The sequence below is a fragment of the Bombyx mori genome, chromosome 13 (genome assembly GCF_030269925.1).
Source record: "Bombyx mori chromosome 13, ASM3026992v2".
NCBI classification, from domain to species: domain Eukaryota; kingdom Metazoa; phylum Arthropoda; class Insecta; order Lepidoptera; family Bombycidae; genus Bombyx; species Bombyx mori.
The window spans coordinates 17,108,252-17,124,524 of record NC_085119.1 but is presented as its reverse complement, the minus strand read 5'-3'; the positions used below and the strand labels follow the sequence as shown (position 1 = coordinate 17,124,524).

The 16,273-nt window shown below is 42.5% G+C and overlaps 1 protein-coding gene across 1 annotated transcript; it reads right to left on the bottom strand.

Moving 5' to 3' along the window:
• Nucleotides 1–2,508: 2,508 nt before the first annotated feature.
• On the bottom strand, nt 2,509–15,421 carry serpin-33 (serine protease inhibitor 33). The gene is made up of 9 exons (NM_001135891.1): nt 15,326–15,421; nt 14,118–14,261; nt 7,516–7,719; nt 6,588–6,686; nt 6,023–6,163; nt 5,370–5,435; nt 4,761–4,973; nt 3,867–4,023; nt 2,509–2,660 (listed from the first exon to the last, which is right to left on the bottom strand). The coding sequence occupies exons 1-9, from the start codon at nt 15,419–15,421 to the stop codon at nt 2,509–2,511; spliced, it is 1,272 nt and encodes a 423-aa protein (NP_001129363.1).
• Between the last annotated feature and the right edge of the window lie 852 nt (nt 15,422–16,273).

Below are 16,273 nucleotides of genomic sequence, written 5' to 3'. Positions count from 1 at the left end.
AAAAGAATGTTAGTTTATATTAGTTAAAAGTAATTTATATAAAGTAAATTAATGTCAGAATCATGCAAAAATCACTAAAATATGTATTGTGAATATTAAGCCATATTTTGTAAATTATTTCGCACCAATTACATTAGTTTGTATAAAAGAAGTTGTAATGGCTATAACCATCACAAAATGGCTAATTGTGTAAGAACTAAGACTTGGCTTTTTGTAATAAACAATGTAATGTTAATGTTTTATAGAATTTATTGGTATTTTTATTGTAAAATACCTTATGTGTAAAAACCCTGATGTAACGCCCACATATATATACAAGAGAAGAGGAGGAAGAATATTCTGCCAATATTTTCAGTGTGGTAACTAAGGAAATCTTTTTAGGCAATAACATGGCTGTCAGTCAGGTAAAAAGAGTATGCGTTGAACTATACTAGTGCATTGGTTGGAACTACAACCCTCGGAACCAAGGAAACAACAAGAGATTAGCATAGCAACTCCGGTAATTTCAGACGCCCCTAAGGCAACAATAATTGTTCTCAATGCTTATTATACAGCTCGTTTGTATTCAGTTAAATTGTAAATTTGTCATGCATACAAAGTGCCACTGGATTGAAGGGGTCACGTGGACCCTCGTTTCCATAGACCGTACCGGGAATCAGTATCAAGACCTCTCTCAAATAAGTTTTTGTCTATAGTTAGATAAATATTGCTTTGAGGCATTAGGGGTTTTAATTACAACTCAACAATAGAAAGTTTTCACTTTTTTAATAATCTACTAGCGATCCGCCCTCGCTTCGCTTCGGAAACATTAAAACACACATGAAACCAAAAAAAAAAAAAAAATAGTAGCCTATGTTCATCAGGGACAATGTCGGCTTCTAATGGAAAAAGAATTTTTCAAATCGGTCCAGTAGTTTCGGAGCCTATTCGAAACAAACAAACAAACAAATCTTTCCTCTTTATAATATTATTAGTATAGACTAACGATGGGTTTAAGTTGATATTCTATACGTTATCTAGAGAGATTGATTGAGTTTCAGAAAAACCGACGAAATATTGTTGTTCAAACTGATACCAGGTACAGATTTAATAAAAGGAATTCTTCATGAGCCTATCAATTTATGAACAAGAAATGATATTTATTGCTGTTGAAAGAATTTCGAAATTTATGAATTATTCATTTTTGTAATAATAGTGCTTAATGCAATTCAAATTACTAACGCAATTAACTTCCAGTAATTGATCACAAACGAATTTTTGACCCTTTCGTCGTGCAACCCTTCGTTAGAGGCATTTATTTATGACACACGTGTCGACACGTGCCCCTTTAGTTAGCTATTGTCGATTTCATAGCTTGTAATTTTCTTTTTTTTTTTCATTTAATTTCATCGAATTACTTTCATTAGCCTTTGATTCGCGGTAGTTAGATTGATTTTGTGTAAGCTTTTATTGTATTTTGTTATGACTTTGCTTGTTGTTTGCACTATTACATAGCACTTTTTTCTTTTTTTTTTTTTATCGCTTGGTGTTAAGTGGTTACTGGAGCCCATAGACATCTACAACGTAAATGCGCCACCCACCATGAGATATAAGTTCTAAGGTCTCAGTATAGTTACAACGGCTACCCCACCATTCGAACCGAAACGCATTACTGCTTCACGGCGGAAATAGGCGGGGCGGTGGTACCTACCCGTACGGACTCCCAAGAGGCCCTACCACCAGTGATTACGCAAATTATAATTTTGCGGGTTTGATTTTTATTACACGATGTTATTCCTTCACCGTGGAAGTCAATCGTGAACATTTGTTGATTACGTATATACTTTTCATACCTTTGGAACCAGACAAGCATACGGCCTGCGCATTATACCTATGGCCAAGCAAATACCAATTGCGAAATCTAGTTTGTAGAAGAAAATGTTCTAGCTCTCAGCAAACTCCATGCACTAAAATTAAAGGTACCGCTCCCGAAACATGTGGTATAAATTGTAGAGATAACCGAAGTCCCACCTATTCGTTTCTGTGCAAAGCTATTGCTTCTTACAGCTTACTTAATATTGTTGTATTGCTATCAGTATATCGACTTTCATCAGCTTAAAATGGACTACGGAATTTATGTTGTGGCGTCTTCAGACTCCGTAACTTGACGTGTAGACTGCGATCGTATTTATCTTTCATAGGGCTTCAGTTCAGCAATACCAACTCCCATTAGCATGAACACGCTGGGCAGATTTAGTGTAGCAAAAGGCGTTTCAACTTTTCCATTTGATTTGCCAATTCTTCTTATCCGTGCAAATAAACATGAATGTATATTTGTCCTCTCGGGTTTCTAAGGGTTCGACAGTGTACAATTATAGTGTACGACTAGGTACAATTGTTGTTAGCATTTCAACTAAAGTTTTTATTTTTATTTTTGACAAGTAGATTTGTACATTTAGTAGTAGTTACACAATTGTGGTGGTGTTACAATTGTATTATGAAATTAAGGACAAGAGACAGAACATTTAATTAAGGTCCATAAAACACCCCATTAAACAAATCATGTTGGACGTTCTCGAGGGACAATGTGACCATGAAGTAAAATGGGCGGTCCAGAATAAATTCTAGTACGTTGATCCCGGGACCAAGCATGACTCGGTCCTGGCTCATCATTTCAGGATCTGAAAAGACATTAATGCTTGGTTTACAGAGATCATGGCAACTATAAAGTATTAGAAATTGTGTAACGAATGGAGCACCTGTCAAGCTAGGGGTTTTTCCATTCCTATTTTTAATTCATATGAATTAAGCTAAGGAGCTTATGACCTAATTTGTTTTAACCTATGCTAATTGCTTTGGGAGGCTATACCAGCTAGCTTCGCCTTAACGTGTAGGTGAGCTCACGGAGCTCAAACCGGAGTGTTGCTAAAATTGGCCCTAACAAGAATGTGCTTCGCAGAATCTGCCACCGGATCGGAAGCGCGACCCACTGAGAAGATCCGGCGAGAAACTTAGTGGGCTTTATGACCTGCGTGGTGCTAAATGGACAATGGAGCCCGTAGATATAGCAAGGTCAATCTCGTCGTCCAAATTGTATTGATATTATGCAATTTATAAGTTTTGGGTATTTGATATTTATAACATGATGTTATTCGTTTATCACACGGTAAAGTGTCAAAGTCGCTTTGACTAAAAATACAGAAAGAATCAAGAAAGACAAAAAAAAAGGTGACGTTTTTATCTTTTTGGTATTTGAACGTGTAAAGTTTAATATGAGTGTTCATAATATAAAAAGCAAATTATAGCACAAAAAAATGGTCGAAAAAAAACGCATCAAAAGTGGAAACAGAAAAGTCCTCCCTTAAGGAAGCATTGTAATAGATATACTACTGGAGTTGTAACCTAAGGGCAGTTGATGTCAGGTCGGTCATAAAACTCATGCCAAATCGTAGGGTTTTGATTGGAAGTCATACAAGATAGCTACAGCATGATAAGAGGACATGGTGTGCAGAGCCCCTCTTCTTCTTCTTCATCGATCCCTCACTGCTGAGGATCGCGAACAAATGTGATTATTTTCCACAATGTTCGGTCATGGGTTGCACGGACCTCATGGTATAGATTAGGGGTTTCCAAACTTATTTTGCCTACTGCCCACTTTGAGAATAAGTTATTTTTTATCGCGCCCATTTTTTCACCTTCCTTCCTTCCTAAATTGTTTCTTTTCTCTCTAGCTAAACTGAGCTCTCTAGGTAAACACATATCGCTTGATACGAGTTCACTGGGCATCTTATCCTTCAGGCCACGATAACGTATATAACTATCATTATGAAAGACTTACTTTATTATATATCTGTTATATTATATTATTTATTTCTATGTCTGTTTACCTAAAGGAGATCTGTGCCTGGATACACCCATCTCGTCTAATTCCAAAAACAGCTTCTGCTTGACTTTGTTCACGAACATATTTTTTATTATGCTATTGCTTTTTAATATTGATTCAAAATTTGATGTAGTTTCATTGAAGATCTGGTTGACGCCTAGCTGTTGAGTTACGTAGCAGTATTTTTCAAAACATATTATAGATTTGGCTTAAGATAGAAGGCTTATTTACTAGAGTTGGCGGATAGCTGAAACGCTTTTAGGTTATCGAGAGGAATTTTTACAAGCCCAGTTTTCCACCACTGAGTAAGTCTGATGTGAGCTTAGCCCAAAATGCTATAGAGACGAACCTCTTAATCAATCTCGTCACCTCCGACTCGAGTTTGAATGACACCATCGATTATGTAACTATACTTGAGACCATAGAACTTATATCTCAAGGTGGGTGGCGCGTTTACGTTGTAGATGTCCATGGGCTCCAGTAACTACTTAGCAACATGTGAGCTGTGAACTCGTCCACCCAACTATGCAATTAAAAAAATTAAAACTCTACACGCAGAAGAGCCATTTGTATTGTTAATGCCCTTATCATTCATCATTTGGAGTCTCTGAGTCTACGAAGGAACTCCTGTTTTTCCTGTTTTGTACTTCGTTACATGAGGAGGCGTATGTACTTTGAGGATTTTTGATGAAAGTATTTTTTCCATTGCCTTACTAGTTAGACAAACATATGGTCGGCCTGACGTGGAGTAATTATGTCGGTACTTTCCTTTCGTACCTCGGAAATTATTTATTTTAATGCAAAAGATTCTCCTAATTAAATATTTTGCATTAGAAAATCATAAAAAAACACTTATAAATAGATAGTCATAAAATTGTTCATTTTTTTATCTCCATACTTGTCGAAGAGGTTTAATCCAATCAATAGTTGTTTTAATCTTCATGCGTGGAAGACCTATCCTCATTCGAGTCCGAGTCATCATCTTTTTTATGTTCTTAACGAAGTTGGATTCTTTAGCCAGTTTCTCCAAAAGTCCCGGTAGACCTTTTTGATCATCTGGCATGATGTACGTAATAGATGTTCCAAAACTCCCGAGCGTTATGCTCAGCACCTAACGGAAAATTTTAAAATAAGTCTTTCTTTATCAGGTTTCTAGTCGTCGTGGCCTAACGGATAAGACGTCTGGTGCATTCGTGTTGAGCGATGCACCGGTGTTAGAATCCCGCAGGCGGGTACCAATTTTTCAAATGAAATACGTACTCAACAAATGTTCACGATTGACTTCCACGGTGAAGGAATAACATCGTGTAATAAAAATGAAACCCGCAAAATTATAATTTGCGTAATTACTGGTGGTATGACCTCTTGAGTCCGCGCGGGTAGGTACCACCACCCTGCCTATTTCTGCCGTGAAACAGTAATGCGTTTCGGTTTGAAGGGTGGGGCAGCCGTCGTTACTATACTTGAGACCTTAGAACTTGTATCTCAAGGTGGGTGGCGCATTTACGTTGTGGATGTCTATGGGCTCCAGTAACCACTTAACATCAGGTGGGCTGTGAGCTCGTCCACCCACCTAAGCAATAAAAAAAAAGGTTGTTTACTGATGGTACCGTATCATGAGAGCCCACCGTATAGGATCCACCACTCTATGTATTTTTGCTGTGACGTTTCACGTAGGATAGGAGCTCGTAAAACAGTATTGCAACCTATTTTGGAAGCGGACGTTATTTACAATTCCATTGAGATCTCGATCGCGTGACGAGCTCAGGATGGGTGACAGTATTCACGTTGTGATGTTAATGGGATCCGGTGGCACAGGTATATACAGGTAGGTTCATCCACATGTAAAATTTGTACACATTTAACTTCTAGTGAAATTAGTCTTCAAACATGAGATATTACTATACATGAGTAACTATACTTGAGATCTTAGAACTTATATTTCAAGGTGGGTGGCGCAGTTACATTGTAGATGTCTATGGGCTCCAGTAACCGTTAACACCAGGTGTGAGCACATCCACCCATTTAAGCAATAAAAAAATATATTGAAACGTAAACAAAATCAAATCTATTCGAAATAAGTTGATTTGACTCATCAATTAAATTATTAATGTCCTTTTTTCTTGTTTAATATGTATTATGTTAAGATTCCCCACGTACACGTAAGTTGTTCAGTTTATCGTCGTAATATAGAAATTCGTTGTGTTTCATCATCATTGGCGTTTTAGTAGTTGATTTATTCTGATAATGAAATATTTTGTCCGCAGTCATTCTGACATCGAATGGAAATTCCCATGTTGCCTGAAAATATATAAATGTTACAAGACCACCACAAGGGGTTTGTCAATACACAAGAGGCTTGTTAATTTGGTGGTATGACCTCTTGTGAGTCCGAACGGGCAGGTACCACTACCCTGCTTATTTTTGCCGTGAAGCAGTAATGCGTTTCGGTTTGAAGGGTGGGGCAGCCGTTGTAACTATACCTTAGAACTGACAGATCTCAAAGTTAGGTGGCGCATTTACGTTATAGGTGTCTATGGGCTCCAGTAACCACTTAGCACCAGGTGGGCTGTGAGCTCGTCTACCCATCAGCAGTAAAAAAAAAAAAACTTAATAAATCTCATTGAACCAAACGTGAGTATGTATGTAAGAACACTTATCAGAATCAAAAAAGACCTTGCATATGTAGTAAGTACAATAAAATATAAGCCTGATAAAATCTTACCTTAAAATGAGCAACACTGATTAAAATCATTCTCGTCGACTGGTTGATGTCTCCATGGTCAAGGATTTCTCTGATTCTATTGTAAGTCGCTTTTTCTATCTGTTTCACAATTATAATAATAATATACCTAATATTATTTTTAACAACTTACTATGTTATACAAAATTATTATGTATAAAATGTCTATAATTTAAAGTGACTTGAAAAAAATGTTGCTATCTGTCTAATAAAAGTTATTTGAATCATTTATTATTGTTTTTTTAGCTCTGAACTTGTCAATGCAAACTCGCAAGAGTCAATATTTAATGTTCAGTCAACAAACTGTTTCAGAATAAACCACAGTTTTGAACAAAACCGGCGAAACAATCTCAATCGGTTACATGGTCAATCTATTTTAAGCTAAGTAAAAAGTTCAAGCCTCCTATAGTCGAAACTGGTTTTAAATCAGCTTTAACATTCCATACAACCACAGTTGTGCTCGTGTATAGATCATAAAATGTAGGGAAAAAATCTAAAACACTTTTTTTTTTGTTTATTGCTTAGATGGTTGGACGAGCTCACAGCCTACCTGGTGTTAAGTAGTTACTGGAGCCCATAGACATCTACAACGTAAATGCGCCACCCACCTTGAGATATAAGTTCTAAGGTCTCAGTGTAGTTACAACGGCTGCCCCACCCTTCAAACCGAAACGCATTACTGCTTCACGGCAGAAATAAGCAGGGCGGTGGTACCTACCCGTGCGGACTCACAAGAGGTCCTGCCACCAGTAATTACGCAAATTATAATTTTGCAGGTTTCATTTTTATTACACGATGTTATTCCTTCACCGTGGAAGTCAATCGTTAACATTGTTGAGTACGTATTTCATTAGAAAAATTGGTAGCCGCCTGAGATTCGAACACCGGTGCATCTTAAACTTAAACTTACCCAGCGGTTGATAAATGATATTGCACTAGACGGTGTATTGAAACCGACCCTATCCACTTGCACTCCATAAACACTGCTTGAATTGGCTATGAATTTTGTTTCGATGTCATCAGTATAGTTCACGTATATTTTATTGAACATCAAAAGATCTGACCATTTCAAAAAATCAAGTACTTCTTTAATGCCTGTGTAACAGGTTTTTATCTAAAAATAGTGAAGAAAGTAGAAAATCACTAATGTAAAAGTGCTCTCACTAGTTGCTATCAGTTTACTAGTATTATTTGAAGAGTGTTCGTATAATAAACAAAATTCGACCTTATGTGTGTGAGTGATTATTCACTGAGCCTAAGATTAAGGTTCAACTTAAACATTTACTCTTCTCTTTTATTGTTGATGATTTAAATAAAGAAAACTATTCTGAATACTTTTTTGGCAGCTCTGAAGCTTGCACTATCTTCTAAGCAAAAAAAATAGTTTGGCAAATAGAATAAGACTATTGTACTTAACCGTATTGTCACAGTCTATTTTAATAAATAAAAATCCCTTCGTTCTTATTTTTTTTTTTTTCCCTACCTATGCTGATAGCCTTGAGAGGCTATTTCAGCTTCACCCTAACGTTAGTAGGTGAGCTCGCGGGGCTCAACCGGAGAGTTGCTAACACTGACCCTAGCAAGAGCAGTGCTTCGCAGAATCTACCACCGGATCGGAAACGCGACCCACTGAGAAGATCCGGCGAGAAACTCAGTGGGCTGTGTCTATGGGTTAGTTCGCTCGTCGAGCCCTTCGTCGCAAGCGACGGGTTCGACGAGGACGGTGACCGGTGCTTGTGGTGCCTAAAAGCACCGTTAATGGATCAGGAGGATCCGTAATGACGTGCTTTGGGCGACGTCGACGGTTTACCATTCGGTCTACTGGGTCGGGTATGTAATTTCCAGCGGCTACGATGAGAGGGTTCTCATGTCGTGCCGCCTTCTCAAAATGGCGCAGTGATGCCGACTGTAGATACTTACTAAGGGAGTCGAGCTCCAGGTCATCGTGGAGATCCACATTCCTAAGGAACCATGGTGCTCCGACGGCTATCCTGCAGAATCGTGATTGAATAACCTGAAGGGATTTCAAGTGGGTGCGGGCTGAGTGAGCGAACACTACGCTTGCATACGTCATGACGGGGCGTATACAAGTTTTGTAGAGAGTTACCTTATTGCGGAGGGACAGTTTGCTTCGACTACAAAGCATTGGATAGAGTCGTCCTAGAATAAACGCGGCGCGGTCGCGTACCGTTTTTATATGGGGACGGAATGTCATCCCTCTGTCGAGGGTGACGCCTAGATATTTGACCTTCGAGACCCACGGTATGGGCTGGCCAAAGAGAGTGATGGGACTAACGGCGGAGGTGTTTGCGCGCCTACTACGGAGTGGGATGCTCGAAGTGATGTTCGGAGGGCGACCCCTTTTGAAGAGCACCGCTGCGCTTTTCGTGGGGTTGATGTCTATTCGCCACTTCCGGAACCACTGTCCCATGGTGGCTACTGCGATCTGGAGTCGCCGATGAAGCAGCGACATCTTCCTACACGAGTAGTAGATAGCCGTGTCATCGGCGAAGAGCGCTAGATGGGTCTCCGGAGACCGGGGTATATCATTGATATACAAACTAAATAATAACGGGGAGAGCGCGGAGCCTTGCGGGACTCCGGCGGTCAGTTGACGGGGACGAGAACGAGTTCCCTCTACTCGATATCGAAACGAACGGTTCGACAAGAAGTCTCGTATGATGAGCACGAGTCTGTCTGGCACTCCCATGTTGTACAGTTTGTAAATTAAACCGTTGTGCCAGACTTTGTCGAACGCCTTCGCGATGTCGAAGAAGAGGGCGCCGGTCGGGATTTGTTTACGCCTATTTAGTCCTATCAGAATGTGCTCCGTGAGGCGGTGCACTTGTTGTACGCACGAGTGTTTAGAGCGGAATCCGAACTGTTCGTCTATGAGAATTTTGTTCGCGGTAACAAAATCCCAGAGGCGTTTCCTAAGGAGCCGTTCGTAAATTTTTCCTATCGTCGAGAGGAGACTAATCGGACGGTAACTAGAAGTTTCGTTTGTCGGTTTGCCCGGCTTATGTATACCGATAACGTTCGCTTCTTTCCACACCGCGGGAAAGATGCAGTGCGTCATAGCGGCATTTAAAATTGTAGCCAACATTGCTATCAGTTGGACTGGCAAGAGTTTTAGCGCGTGGTTATGGATGCCGTCGGAGCCGGGTGCCTTCCTAGGTTGGAGGTTGTGGATCGCGTCTCTAACTTCGTCAGTAGTAATGGGGGGTAACGCGTCCGAGGGCGGCAGGGAAGCTCTGCGCTCGACCTCCCTGTCGACTAACTCGGTGTGTTCGGGGTCCGCGTGTTGAGTGCTGGTGGTGCACTGTTCTTGCAGTGCATCGGCCAGCAGCTCAGCCTTGTCATCGTCATCGAATGCCGGTGGTTGGCCTGAAGGGCGTACGAGGGGAGGCATAGTAGCGGTAGTTTCGGATTTGAGAGTCCTAGCTAGTCGCCAGTATGCTTGGTGGGAGGGCGCGAGTTGTTCTAAATAACTATGCCAATTATCGTTACGCGCGTCGCTTAGGCGGGAGTGGACTTCGCGTTGTAGACGACGCATCTGAATCCGGTTTGAAGGCGTGGGAAGACGATCGTAGGCCCGGATTGCCGCGTTCCTAACTCTTAAGAGATTCCTAAGATCGGGGGACAGTCTGATGCGGTGGAAGCTGTCCTCCACATCGACTTCTTTTGAAGATCTAATGATCGCGGAAGAGATGTGATCGGTAATGATGTTTATGGATTCGACGGTGTCCTCGGGGGATGGATTCGAATCCGGGCCGTAAGGGAGGATTGGCGGAGCGGCGTCGGCTAGGCACGTGCCCAGCTTATTCCAATCCACCATGGTCCTCGTAACAGTGACTGGGTTGTGAGGGCGACCGAGCTGCATAACGACAGGTCGGTGGTCTGAGTCGAGCTCTGACATTGCTTCGATGGAACGCAAGCGCAGAGTTACGTTCCTAAGCAATGCCAGGTCTATAGTGCTCGGACGGAGCGCGATGTTATACGGATAACATGTTGGAGTTGGGGGACCGACTATTTCAAAGGTGAGGTCGTCTATAAACGCGTCGAGACGCCTACCGTTAACGTTAGTACGATGGCAGTTCCACCTAGTGTGGTGGCAATTTAAATCGCCTGCCAGGATGACGGAGTCTCCCATGCCGAACAGTGACTCGATGTCACTGCTCAGAAGGGGCTTGTCCGGGGGGAGATAAACGGATGCGATGACGATCGGCTGGTGTCCCGTCAGCGAGATACGGCACACTGACGCCTCGATATGTGAGAGCGAGGGAGTATCGAGAGGGACAACGTGCAGGGCCCGCCTATAGTAAATGGCAGTCCCGCCTTTGGAGGCGGTGAGTCTGTCATTCCTAACCATGACGTAGTTCGCGACTTTCGGGTCGCGACGCGAGGGCTTCAGACAGGTTTCCTGCACTAATAGAATATCTACAAGATTATCGCGGAGGAATTCAAAAATTTGATCGCGTTGCCGCGCGAGTCCGTTAGCATTATAGAATGCTAACGTAAGGGAATACGGTTTTTCTCTACCTTTTTGCGCCATTGATTACCGGTAAAGATTTTATAACGTACGCGACACGGACTCGTAAACGTCCATGTGATCGAACGCGGCCGCGAGCCGCTGTTCGGGGGTTGTCGACCTACGGATAGCGTCAGCGAACGATCGCAGACGGTCGAAGTTCACCGCGGTGACGAAGTCGCGCACGAGCGCGAAGTCGTTGGCGGCAGAGGGTTGCGGGGGACGGAACGCGGGCGCGGGGCGAGGTGCGAGCAGGGGCTGAGGCGCGGGGCGTGTCGCGAGCGGGGGCGGGGGTGCGGTTTCCGTTCCCGCCTTCGTATACGGCAGCGGCTTTTTCCACGCCGAGACCGTGGGAACTGCAGCCGGCACGAAGGCGGGTTTCGGCACTGAAGGTGCCGAAGTCTTTGGGCCGACGGTTCGCGGAGCTGGGTGGGTTGGACGTTTCCGCGGAGCCCTGGGACATCCACGGTAGTTCGCGGGGTGCCCTTGCTTAAGGCATAGGACACAGCTGGGAGGTTCGGTCGCGGTTTCCCTATCTCTAACGCAATCTAACGTAGCGTGATCGCCGAGGCATTTCACGCAGCGGGGGCGCGCGTGGCAATTACGCGCTGAGTGGCCATAGAGTTGGCACCTGTAGCACTGCCCGGGAGTGCCACGCTTATGGGGGGCTTCGATCGATATCCCGGATAGGCCGCAAATTGTCGTGAGACATGCGATCTTCTTTTTGGCCTCCGGGGTGGGTTCTAACGCCACGAGTATCATATTATAGGGCTGTTTGCCCCGCCCGCTGTGCATCCGGTGCACACTAACTATCGGGAGGGCCTGAGCGGTCAGATCCTCCTTAATGTAGTCTATTTCTAGCTCCTTAGGGACTCCGCGTATTACTACGCGGAGCTCGCGGTCCTCCTGAAGAGCATAGGTGTGGAAACCTATGTTCTCCTTTCGGAGGTATGCTGAGAGGGCCCTATGGTCGCCCGGCGTTGCGACCTTGATCTGAATCCCATGCGCGACGTTACGCGCATGGGTGTAGTTAATTTTATTTGCCTGAAGGGCCTGGGACACGCGATTCCACGCTGTCTTCTCTTGAAGTATCAGCGGGGGCGGGGCAGCTACTTTGGGAGCGGGCGCGGGCTTGGGACGCGGCGGTGGGGTTACGCGGCGCGCGGAGTCCGACTCCGGTGTTACTACTACTTTTGGTCGAGAGGCGGACGCGGATTTCGTTTGTTTTGTCGTGGAGTTCCGGGACTCCACGGCGCGAGTACGCTTTTTACCGCGCGTTACGGTTTGGAACCCATCCGAAGTTCCAGGCTGAGGGCTTGACGCGGATTCGAAGTCCATCTCCGATTCGGTATCGGAGCCTGAACTTGAAATGATCGAGGTCGCGGCGGACGTAGCGCGTGATGACGTAACCGACGCGGGCGCGGGGGTGGGGGTAGCGCTAGGCGCTTCGTGAGTCGCATCGTTGGAACGTGCGCTCGAACTTAACGCGGCGGCGGGGGGCGCGCGGCGTGCCTCCGAGGCACGGTTGAAATACGCGGCGACGGACGCGGGGGGGGAGGGATTGCCACGGGAGGCCCTATACGCTAAGTACTCGGCCCTAATTGACGGGTACCTATCCCGGAGGAACCCGACAATGTCACTAGCACTTTCACTGACACAATCTTCACTCATCTTGCTGTCTTCTTGCCCGGGGGGGGCGGCCCCGGGACTTTTGTTGAACTCGCCGAAAGGCGAGGCCCCGGATAGGATTTGTAACCCCCCTGTGCTGCAGGACAGCAAGGAGCAGGGGGGGGGAATGCCTATGCCGTGAAAACGGCAATCGGCGGGGAAAAGGAAAGGAACCCGCTCGGGCTGTATAGTGCTACAGCAGGCAGAATCGCGAGCGGGGGTCTAGTCTTGAAAAAGACTGTTGTTTTTGGGAAGGGTTAGGAAATCGCTAGCCTGTGAGTGCCACAGGAAGCTGAACGTAGCGATTGGTTTTGCCTTGAAAAAGGCAGTTGGTAAGGGTGGGTTCGCGGTTACAAAACTTTAGCGCACAAAAATGGACCTCGATACGCAGATCGCAAGCGACCAACGGATCGGCACGTCCGCACTACCGAATTGTACGCACGATGTATTCACGGTCACTACACTGTCGAGCACAACTGTGAGTTCAGAGACGCGGCTCGCAAGCGGGCCACGGATCGGAAAGCACGTCCGCGCACGACCGAGTCGTGAGCGAGAATGTTCGTTCTTAAAGAGAACTTTTGCTTTAAATAAGACCTTTTAATTAGGACGTGAGGCTGAATTCTCAAATGCCTCAGAAATACAGGTATTTTTAAATTAAAATTTATCATAATTCAAGTAGTTTTTTTTATTGCCCTTGTAGGTAGACGAGCATACGGTTCACCTGATGGTGAGTGGTTACCGTCGCCCATGGACGTCAGCAATGGGCAGGCGCAGAGCCAAGCCGCTGCCTACCGTTAATGCTACTTATAGGCTTCATTTCGCGTTCATAGTTGTAATTTTTTTAATATGCTTTTATTAGCTTCAGACGTACGTATGTTTGTAACGGAATCTATAAACATGATTTTGACCCCTTCAAAACGTCAGATTAACTCGAAATTTGGTATACTTATTAAGGACCGATGACAATTCAATATTTGAAAAAATATTGAAAAAATTGAATTTCAACTAAAATATAGATAATAAATTTGAATTAAAAATATTGTAAGAAAAATGGTTTTATTGTAAAAAAGCGTTTATTTTTTTATTTTTTATTATAATTTTATTTTTTTAAATTTTTTTAAAATTTTTTAATTGGATTTCTCTTAAAAGAATACTTTGTTAGTTTTTTTAAACTATTATTATTATTATTTTTTGTCGTTTCGAATTATTTGCAGTTTTTGAGTTGACAAATAGTTTTAATTATGTCTATATTACAAATGTATCATTATTATGCGTCAGGAGTCAGCGAAGTGGCTCTGAAAGTATATAATTACCATGAAATCTGATTTGTATCCCAAAGCTGACAGCAGTTCCGTTTTTGCATCGTCTTTAGCCACAGACGCGAGTTTACACAGTGAAAACCTTACTGGCAACGTCGAGACTATCATGTTTTCATTTTTACTCTGTTTCAATGCGTCCTGAAATGATAAAAAAATTACCTATTAAAATATTTGATTTTACAAAATTCGTGTAAAAGAAGTACTGTGAAAATCCCGAATAAAAATAATTTCTATTTATAGTATAACTAGTATTATGTAATAATATACACGGCGATAACCTGGAAAAACTTATGATCACATGGAAGGCAACAGATCTAGAGGCCGCAGCCAGACTCGTTGGTCCGATCAGATCCGCACCGCTTTGGACAGTACAGTGTACAGCGCGCTGCATGACGCCGTGGACAGGGGAAAGTGAAAAAAGATCTTAAGATTGAAGCTCATGGGTGATGGTGGTCACGACCCTCAGACATGAGGAACACGACTCGAGGAGGAGGAGTATTATGTATATGTCGATGTTTACTTTATACGCGATATTTATATTTGTAATTAAATGAGCGTTTTATTTGCTAATAGAATCAATAGTTCGATGCTTTCAATTGAAATTCAATTAAATTTACCTCATTCAAATAGCTGAAGAAGTTTTCTTGTTATGATATCCAAATTTTGAAATCTTAAATGGCTCTCGTGTAAAGTTTCAGAAATGTCGCTTAAACCAAATAGCCTTACGACCCTCGATATTATCTAGTATAGTTCACGGCATTATCTGATATTAGGTAGTTATGGGGACCAAACAAACATCACAGTTTGAATACCAGATTGAGACAGAGTGAAAAGTCTTTAAGAAATTAGCAAGACGGTGATCAATCTTAGTATTACTGGTGGTAGTTATTACTGGTGTTAGGACCTCTTGTGAGTCCGCGCGGGTGGGTACCACCACTCCGCCTATTTCTGCCGTGAAGCAATAATGCGTTTCGGTTTGAAGGGTGGGGCAGCCATTGTAACTATACTTTGAGACCTTAGAACTTAATATCTCAAGGTGGGTGGCACATTTACGTTGTAATTGTCTATGGGATCCAGTAACCACTTAACACCAGGTGGGCTGTGAGCTCGTCCACCCATTTAAGCAATAAAAAAAGTATTGGCTCAGTGCACCCTACTACAAGCAATTAATCAAATTATAAAATAATATAGAGTATAATTACCAACGCAAGTCTGCTCTCCAAATAATTAGTGACTGTAAACCTTTGCTGACAATACACGAAATCTAAACTTAAAATGAATACTAAAATCAATACCATTGTGTAGTTACAGAAAACATTCCATCGCAAAATAAAAATGTAAGCGTTCATATAACTTTATTGTTTTATTTGAAAAGAATGTAGCCCATAAATGCGTAGAAAATTGTATATGCATGTACACACAACCATACATATCCACGCATGCACACACACAGATACTGTGTTTTTTATTGATAATAATAATAATTTTATTTCCTAACTAGCGGCCCGCTCTGGCTCCGCTCGGGTCTTGAACAAAAATTTCAACGATATTTGACGTTGTTTTATTTTTTAAAATAAAATAACTCTTATTGCTGCATAACTATAATAGCTAAACATATGCTGTCGTGACATTTTTTGTAAATAATAATGTTTTCTACAAAGTCGTAGTACATTATTTTATTCTATCATCGATAGATTTCGCAGCGTAGGCGATGTAAATAATATTTTAGGAAATTTTTTTACACCTTGGGGTATGTCACTCGGGAATAGTGTAGCTTCCAAACGGTGAAATAATTTTTCAAATCGGTTCAGTAGTTTCGGAGCCTATTCAATACAAACAAACAAACAAATTTTTCGTCTTTATACCTAGTCAGGTCATAAATTCTGTCACATGTTTAATGTAAAATAATTGAAACAAGTTTATTCATTATGTAACCATTCATATACCAAAATGAATTTAACAAAACATAGATTCTTATGACACTAAAGTTTATTCAAAATGACCTCCGTGATTTTGAATACAGGCCTTCAATCTGCGCGGCCAGTCGTCTATCGCAGCACGAACGAGGTTCATGTCAATATCGGCGGCTGCCTTAATCAAGGATGTCTTGGGTGACTCCAAATTGGGATGAGGCTTTGAGCACGCCTTTT